Here is a 9,472-nt window from a genome sequence, read left to right as displayed (position 1 = left end):
GCCACAATCAGCTCCAGGTCTTGTTTTTGCTGACTGTATAGAATTTCTCTATCTTTGCCTGCAGAGAACATAATCAATCTAGTGGTTTTACAGATTTAAAACCCAAAATTGTCCCACAAATTTTATATGCCATCCCAATCTGGTTAAATGCCATGAATAGGTCAATTGAATGGATACAATCTCAATTCTTTCATAAAGTGCTAGGGCTACCAAAATGTGTTCCCTATTAGGTGCTTTGTCTGGAGACCGGATTTTCCTCTTCGGAAACAATGGCTTGGCTGAGATCATTTTAATTCTGGCTAAACAAAATTCAAAACTCTGACCTAGATAGTTTATTATATCAACTATTTCTGGACTCTAAACCTCCCTTTGTGAATACTGCCCTCTTCAGAACACTTCAAACTTCCTAAGAATACAATAATAAAAAGGAAAAAAACTTATAATTTTCAATAAAAGACATGCAAAAGTATTAAAATTTCTAAAATAAATATGTACAAAGTAAAAAAAAAAGCACTGCTTGCCTCTAGGTTGTTCTTCTCTCCCAGGTATGAGTAAAATCCATTGCTGGCTGTCAGTGCCTCATGGTTATCATCCAGCATCAGTTCCATTTTCTTGTACTCCTTGAAAACAAACATCTACGGTACTCTGTTCCATTCTAATAACAGTTTTTGTGAGATATCTCCCAATGCTAATATTCCTCCATTAAGTCAGCAAAACCAAATCTTCCCAAGGCTTGGGTTTCCCAGCCTCTGAGAAGCTCAGACGTTAAAGATCAAAGGATTTGGTCACCTCCGACCCAGTGCAGTCCAGGGCCCAAAGAGACCAGAGCTTGAAAAACCAAAATTTCCACTCCAACAATCCTTGCCAATACAAAGCAGAAAACTCTCACTACAATAGCATAGAAATGCCTAGTTCTTCATAAACAATACAGAATACATATTAAATGGTACCCTTTTAAAAACTCAATTCCTGTTATTATTTATGAAGGTAAAGCCTTATAAAACAAATGACAGCTTTTCTCTCTTCATTACTTGCTTTTCTTTTATCAAGTTAGCATTAGAATATCCACCTTTTTCTTTTTACACTAATTTTGTAAAAGTTTCCATGGCACAATATATGCTTATTTTCATTTTTTATCACAAGGCTCAAGTGTATTTTGTGATATCTCTGTCAACTAACGATAGAAGTAAAATGAATCACAAGTGGTACTTCAAAATACACTCCTTTTTTCTATTTTCTTTCAGTTTTGCATTATGTCAGCATTTGGTTGCTTAGTATTTTCAAAGGAAACCAGAAGAAAACAGAATGACCTCCTACTGCGTACTCAACTTATCAGGAACTCTTTCCACATTCTGTGCATTTCTATAGTTTCCGCCAAGTGTGAGTTCTTTCATGTTTCCTAAGGTTACTACTGCAACTAAAGCTCCCACCACATTCCATGCATTTATGAGGTCTTTCCCCAGTGTGAGTCCTTTGATGTGACCTAAGCTGACCATTCTGACTAAAGCTCTTTCCACATTCCAAGCATTTATGTGATTTCTCCCCAGTGTGAATCCTTTGATGATACCTCAGGGTACTGCTTCGACTAAAGCTCTTTCCACATTCCAAGCATTTATGAGGTTTCTCCCCAGTGTGAGTCCTTTGATGTAACCTAAGGGTGCTACTCCAACTAAAGCTCTTTCCACATTCCAAGCATTTATGTGGTTTCTCCCCAGTGTGAGTCCTTTGATGTGACTTAAGATGACTACTCTTACCAAAGCTCTTTCCACATTCCATGCATTTATGTGGTTTCTCCCCAGTGTGAGTCCTTTGATGTACCTTAAGGTCACCACTGTGACTAAAGCTCTTTCCACATTCCATGCATTTATGTGGTTTCTCCCCAGTGTGAGTCCTTTGATGTAACCTAAGGGTGCTACTCCAACTAAAGCTCTTTCCACATTCCATGCATTTATGAGGTTTCTCCCCAGTGTGAGTTCTTTGATGTGACCTAAGTTCACCACTTGAAATAAAACTCTTTCCACATTCAAAGCATTTATGTGGTTTCTCCCCAGTGTGAGTCCTTTGATGTGACTTAAGATGACTACTCTTACCAAAGCTCTTTCCACATTCCATGCATTTATGAGGTCTTTCCCCAGTGTGAGTCCTTTGATGTGACCTAAGTGCACTACTTGAAACAAAGCTCTTTGTACAGTCTATGCATTTATAAGGTTTCTCCCCAGTGTGAGTCCTTTGATGTAACCTAAGTTCACCATTTGAAATAAAGCTCTTTCCACATTCCATGCATTTATATGGTTTCTCCCCAGTGTGAGTTCTTTGATGTAACCTAAGGTGATCACTGCAACTAAAGCTCTTTCCACATTCCAAGCATTTATGTGGTTTCTCCCCAGTGTGAGTTCTTTGATGGAACCTAAGGGTGCTGCTCCGACTAAAGCTCTTTCCGCATTCTATGCATTTATGAGGTTTCTCCCCAGTGTGAGTCCTTTGATGTAACCTAAGTTCAGAACTTGAAATAAAGCTCTCTCCACATTCCAAGCATTTATGAGCTTTCTCTCCAGTGTGAGTCCTTTGATGTAACCTAAGGGTGCTCCTCCAACTAAAGCTCTTTCCACATTCTATGCATTTATGAGGTTTCTCTCCAGTGTGAGTCCTTTGATGTGACCTGAGGTGATCACTGCGACTAAAGCTCTTTCCACATTCCAAGCATTTATGTGATTTCTCCCCAGTGTGAGTCCTTTGATGATACCTCAGGGTACTGCTTCGACTAAAGCTCTTTCCACATTCCAAGCATTTATGAGGTTTCTCCCCAGTGTGAATCCTTTGATGTAACCTAAGGGTGCTACTCCGACTAAAGCTCTTTCCACATTCTATGCATTTATGAGGTTTCTCCCCAGTGTGAGTCCTTTGATGTAACCTAAGAACAGCACTGCAACTAAAGCTCTTTCCACATTCCATGCATTTATGTGTTTTCTCCCCAGTGTGAGTTCTTTCATGTGATCTCAGGGTACTGCTTTGACTAAAGCTCTTTCCACATTCCATGCATTTATGTGGTTTTTCCCCAGTGTGAGTTCTTTGATGTGACCTAAAGTGATCACTGCGACTAAAGCTTTTTCCACATTCAAAGCATTTATATGGTTTCTCCCCAGTGTGAGTCCTTTGATGTGACTTAAGATGACTACTCTTACCAAAGCTCTTTCCACATTCCATGCATTTATGTGGTTTCTCCCCAGTGTGAACACTTTGATGTAACCTAAGTTCACCACTCTGACTAAAGCTCTTTCCACATTCCATGCATTTATGTGGTTTCTCCCCAGTGTGGGTCCTTTGATGTAACCTAAGGGCATCCCTGCGACTAAAGCTCTTTCCACATTCCATGCATTTATGTGGTTTCTCCCCAGTGTGGGTCCTTTGATGTAACCTAAGAATACCACTGCAACTAAAGCTTTTTCCACATTCTAAGCATTTATGTGGTTTCTCCCCAGTGTGGGTCCTTTGATGTAACCTAAGATTACCACTGTGACTATAGCTCTTTCCACATTCCATGCATTTATGTGGTTTCTCCCCAGTGTGAACACTTTGATGTAACCTAAGAATACCACTGCGACTAAAGCTTTTTCCACATTCTAAGCATTTATGTGGTTTCTCCCCAGTGTGGGTCCTTTGATGTAACCTAAGATTACCACTGTGACTATAGCTCTTTCCACATTCCGTACATGGATATACTTTCTCCCCTTCATGTGATCTTTGACATCTACTGAGGTGACATGCATTTACGTGGTTTCTCCCCTGCGTTACTCCTTTCATGTGAAGTCCATGCCTGGTCATTCCTATTTTCAGTTCTCTGTTTTCTTGCTTGATTGCGAGTTCCTGCCCAGGTTGCCCCAGATGTTACTGGGCAATTCTTCTCTTGGCCATCATCTGGTAGATTCGAAAAAGAAGAGAAACAATCACTTCCAAAATCTGGAGGAATCAAGAATGAGGTGTTCAGGTAGGATCATTTCCACACCCAAGTAAGTACATCAAATTCAAAGTATTTTAATTTTTTCCCTTCTCAAATTCTCCCCAATGATTGTACTTAAGTTTCCAGAAAATTAGAAAGGAATTTCTCAAAGTTGATTACAGACAAAACAAGTAATTGAATTAAGGGAATTTTATAAGAAAAAAAGAATAACGGGAGAAGGACAGTTAGAAAGGAAGTATAAAAGTTGATGAATGTAGTTAGATTATTAGACTCGAGAACTGGTAAAGAGAAATTAGTGGCAAATGCCAGGAACTGACAACGTCTGCAGAGATTATTATTCAAAAGGTGAAGAGAAAGGACAGGTCCAAGAAAGGGATGAGATGTAGAATTTATAAAATGCTATTATGTGTAGAGAATCATCAGGAACTTCTGAAAACAGGATAGGAAGCAGAGATGGTAAAGGAAATAGTTAGTATAATCTTAGACCTGGAGAGCTAGAAGGGAAGTCAACTCCGAACATCTGGCTCCAGAGTTAGGTACTTAAACCAATGTGTATGGAAAGAGGGGAGCGAAGAATTTGATAAATCACATCTGTGAGAATAAAAGCAAAAATTTAAACATTGAAATTCAGAAGGTATTTGACCCCAGCTAAAATACTGTAAATATTACAAAATCTAGAGGCTACATATTAAAGTTGTACCTCCAGGACATTACGTTATGCAAAACAAAAAAACAAAAAACTGGAACATAGGTTGTCATAGGGATGGTCGTGGCGCTACAAGCCTCCAGGCACAGGGAAACTTCCATCACAAAGTGAAAGTAATGGGGGGGAAAGACATTTAAACCAAGACATTCTTTTGAACTGATTTCTGTTCATAACCCAGAAATTATGTAAGCCAAGGTGTACATAAAATGACATACTACTGTACCTCAAAGGTATTGTTCTTGGAAGTGCTACCTGTTAATCGCACAGGGCCAGCTATTGATTGATTGATTGATTGATTGATTGATTGATTGATTGATTGATTTTATTCCGCGCCCATCTAGACCAAAGTCTACTCTGGCAGCTAACACTAAAAAAGGAATAAAAAGAATATAATAAAATAAAAAACAACAATAGTAATATAGTTCAAGATGGAGGGGAAGAAATTCAAGTGATGACAACAGGGAAGGCCTGCCTAAATAGCCAGGTCTTACATTTGCTCTTAAAAACACCCAGCGAGGGAGCCAGACAGATCTCGGAGGGGAGACTGTTCCAAAGCCGAGGGGCCACTGCTGAGAAGACCCGGTTTCTTGTTCTTTCTTTCTGGACCTCCCTCTGTGTTAGGCCCCACAATCATCCTTCCTGGCTAGAACAAGTGATTCGGATATATCTAGGTGGGAGGAGGCATTCTGCTAGATATCGAGGTCCTGAACCATTTAGTGCTTTATGTCATCATTAACACTTTGAAATCAGTGTGGAAATGAACAGGCAGCCAATGCAAGGCAGCCAGAGTGGGGAAAATATGCTGATATTTTCTCATCCCACTGAGAAGTCTGGCCACCTCATTATGCACCATTTGAAGCTTCTGCGTCAATATCAAAGGTAGCCCCACGTTAGAGTGCATTGCAGTAGTCTAATTTCGAGACTCAAAGCACATGGACCAGAGTGGTGAGCACCCCAACATCAAGATAGGAACGCAGCTGGGCAATCCGCCACAGATGGAAATAGGCGGAGCGGATCACAGACGCCACCTGGGTTTCCATGGTGAGCGCTGGATCCAGATGGACCCCCAAGCTGTGAACCTCACTAATGATGGTGAGAGTCACTCCCCCAAAAGAGAGGGAGTTTCCCAAACCACCGATGGAGGGGACGACCACCCTCAGGAGCTCCGTCTTATCTAGGTTCAGCCTCAGTCCATTCTTCTGCATCCATTGCAGTACAGCCTCCAGGCAGCGCTGAAGGGAAGGAACGGGATCCATTGTGGTTGGAGAAAAGGAGATGTAGAGCTGGGTGTCCTCAGACAGGTGGAGCTCAAGGGTCTCCACATCTGGTTGAGACGATGGTGTCAAGAGGAGGGGTTTAGATTCATTTGGCACTCAGGAATTTTTTGGGACAAGCCAGGCTTGTACAAGAGGGAGGGGCTTCACTTGAATGCACACGGAACTGAACTGTTGTCACGTAACATTAAAAAGGTGGCAGAGCAGCTTTTAAACTGAATCCCGGGGGAAAGCAGACAGGAGCCAAGAGGCGTTCATTTTGGGACTCCTCATCCCTGTGGAATGAGGGTGGAGAGGATAGAAAAAAACAAAGTGATGATAGTGTAGGAATTAGGCCTGGGAGCATGATGGGATGGGATTGTTGTTCCACTGGAAGGAGAAGCAAACAAGCCGCCCTTCTTCGGGGACCCCAGAGGCAGGTGCTTTTAGGCAAATGCTCGAAGCAAAGATGAGAGAATTGGAACATTGGGAGGATAGATAGAAGATTGAGAGTGGCCATAACAGAAACCTGGTGGGATTCGGAGAACCAGTGGGATACTGCAATCCAAGACGATAAACTCTAGAGGAGGGACAGGGAGGAGTGTGTGGGAGGCGGGGTGGCCGTCAAGGTCAAAGAAGGGGTAGAATCCAGCAGAAATGGAGATGGACGGCGGGTCTGACTCCATCATAGAATCACTGTGGGTTAAACTGCCAGCCCCAAGGAGTAATGTGATAGTTGGGGGGGGCTTGCTATCATCCTCCAGATCAAAAACCTGAGGGGGAAATGTTGGGAAAAATTTGAGGGGGAAAATGGAGTGGAGAGAAATCAGGGAGGTGTCCAAAATGGACAGGATTGTAAACACGAGGAACATCAATCATCCTCACATCCACTGGGCCAAGGCATGCTCAGGTCAAGAAAGAGAGACCGGGTTTCTTGACAAGCTAAATGATACATCTTAGAGCAATTTCTCATGGAGCCCAAAAGAGGACAGGTGACTCTGGATCGAATATCATGTGATGCTCAGGATCTGGTTAGGGGTGGGAATGTCGCTGAGTCACTAGGGAATAGCGACTACGCTGCCATCTCTTTTGCCGTGCATGTTGGGGGGAGAGTGTCATGGAAATCTGACACAAAAAGCCTTAATTTCTGAAGTGTGGACTTCCCTCAGACAAGGAAGCAAGTAAGAAAGAAGTTGAAAGGGAAGTTTACAAAAAATATCTCAAGAGTGCCTAGTATTTTTAAAACAACGGTAGTAGAGGCCCACAGGAAGTGTATACCGCAAAAAAGGAAAGGGGGGGCTCAACTAAGTCCAAGAAAGTGTTGGAATAGTTAACAAGCAAAGTTACAGAGGCCTTAATGGGAAAGGAGGGGTCCTTCCGTAAATGGAAATCTTTCCCAGATGAGGAAAATAAAAAGGAACATAAATTCTGGCAAAAGAAATGTAAGAAGATGATAAAAACGCAAAGAAAGACTTTGTGGAACATATGGGCAGCAATATGAGGGGGAATAATAAAAGATATTTTAAATATGTTAGAAGTAGGAAACTTGCCAGAGAAGCGGCTATCTGTCTGGATGGTGAGAGAGGGAAAGGGGAGGGAAAGGGGTACATGAAAATTGCAGAGAAATTAAGTGAGGTTTTTTTTGCAACTGTCTCTATGACAGACTTTGGGCAGATTCTGCTTCCTGAACGGCCCATCTTGAATAATGAATTAAATCAGATACAAGTTATTCTACTCACGCCACACGTGTCACCAGGAGGTCTTCTCTGGAGGCCTGGAAATGGTCAATTGGGACTCAAATGGGAAAGAGCCTTTTTTCAGCAGTAGAGGTGGCAGAAGCCTATAAAGAGATTCACACCTTGGTTGAATTTGTATATAAGACTTCAGGAGCCATAGATCTCTTGGGGAATGTCACTAGGAAAATACAAGCAAAATTAAAGGCTTAAGTAGTTTCCCTGAAGAATATGGTTTTGCAGAAGAGGTTAGCCACTCGTAGGATGCTCCTGCATCATGGCGGCCTGTGTGCGTATATAAATCAAACACGTCGTATGTACCATGAAGCCTCAAAAGGACTAGCATGGGATCATAAGGCGCTAGCAGTCTGCGATTAAGGGACAAGTGTTAGGACCTTCAGATTTCCATCACAAATTCCATCGAACCACTTGATAAAAATAAAGCATTTGATGGATTAATGGAACATCTCCACTGGGAATTAGGACAAACTCCTTCCGCCCGAAAGCACTGCAATCCCTCAAAACAAAGAACTTGGGTTTGATCCTAATTATAGTGAAAGTACAAATCCACCATTCATATAGGGAATATAGGAGGACTGGCTCTGTCCAAAGCTGGCACAAATATCTCTTCCTAAAAACTCAATTAAAGAGTTGCGTAAAACACTGGTTCTTAACCTTGGGTTACTCAGGAGTTTTGGACTGCAACTCCCAGAAGCCTTCACCACCAACTGTGCTGGCTGGGGTTTCTGGGAGTTGCAGTTCAAAAACATCTGAGTAACAAAGGTTAAGAACCACTGGTGTAAAAGAACAAAAGGCAGACATTTATTTGCGAATAATAGAGCAAGCTCCAACAGGAAGTGACCCAGAAAAACAAACATTTGATGCAATTGTGGCTGGCTCCTCCAGGCTAGAAGTGCAAGACACTGCCATAATATCTCCACAAATATGGGTCAATATTTTTTATACCTTCTTTTTGACAAAGATAGAGCTGTTAGACCCTTTATGGATTGTTGCCTTGTTGTGGTGAAGGGGCTGGAGTAATTCATAGAAGCTATGGGCTATGCCGTGTAGGGCCACCCAAGATGGACAAGTCATAGTGGAGAGTTTTATTATTTATTTATTTATTTATTTATCAAGCGGCAACTCTATACATGGAAATCACCAGATGGGCAATATCGAAATCAGATTGATTATATTCTCTGCAGCCAAAGATGGAGAAGCTCTATACAGCCAGCAAAAACAAGACCTGGAGCTGATTGTGGCTTTGATCATCAGCTTCTCATAGCAAAATTCAAGCTTAAACTGAAGAGAGTAGGAAAAACCACTGGGTTAGTCAGTTGTAATCTAAACCAAATCTCTTATGAATACACAGTGGAAGCGAAGAATAGATTTAAGGAACTAGATTTGGTACACAGAGTGCCTGAAGAACTTTGACTACAGGCTTGTAACATTGTATAGGAGGCAGCAACAAAAACCATCCCAAAGAAAAGGAAATACAGGCAAGCAAAGTGGCTGTCCAACGAGGTCTTACAAATAGCAGAGAAGAGAAGGGAAACAAAATGCAAGGGAGATAGGGAAAGTTACAGAAAATTGAATGCTGATTTCAAAAGAATAGCAAGGAGAGACAAGAGGGCCTTCTTAAATGAACAGTGCAAAGAAATAGAGGAAAAGAACAGAAAAGGAAAAACCAGAGATCTGTTCAGGGAAATTGGAGATATTAGAGGAACATTTTGTGCAAAGATGAACATGATAAAAGGCAAAAATGGGAGGGACCTCACAGAAGACATCAAGAAGAGGTGGCAAGAATACACACTGGAATTAT

General features: G+C 41.6%; 1 protein-coding gene across 11 annotated transcripts in view; it reads right to left on the bottom strand.

The window, feature by feature from the left end:
- Positions 1–274: 274 nt before the first annotated feature.
- LOC140704269 (uncharacterized) overlaps positions 275–9,472 on the bottom strand; it is a 44,161-nt gene continuing 34,963 nt past the window's right edge. For 4 of the 11 annotated variants that reach the window (XM_078382359.1, XM_078382360.1, XM_078382361.1 and 1 more), the window contains one exon: positions 275–3,915. In XM_078382359.1, coding sequence (XP_078238485.1) covers positions 1,363–3,822 — 2,460 coding nt within the window. In that variant the 5' untranslated portion in view covers positions 3,823–3,915 and the 3' untranslated portion in view covers positions 275–1,362. Of the gene's footprint in view, positions 3,916–4,444; positions 4,550–7,656; positions 7,832–9,472 lie in introns of all 11 variants that reach the window. The other 7 variants (XM_078382352.1, XM_078382355.1, XM_078382353.1 and 4 more) reach the window with 4 other exon arrangements.

Source organism: Pogona vitticeps, chromosome W (assembly GCF_051106095.1).
Source record: "Pogona vitticeps strain Pit_001003342236 chromosome W, PviZW2.1, whole genome shotgun sequence".
NCBI lineage: Eukaryota > Metazoa > Chordata > Lepidosauria > Squamata > Agamidae > Pogona > Pogona vitticeps.
This window is presented reverse-complemented; position numbering and strand designations above follow the sequence as displayed.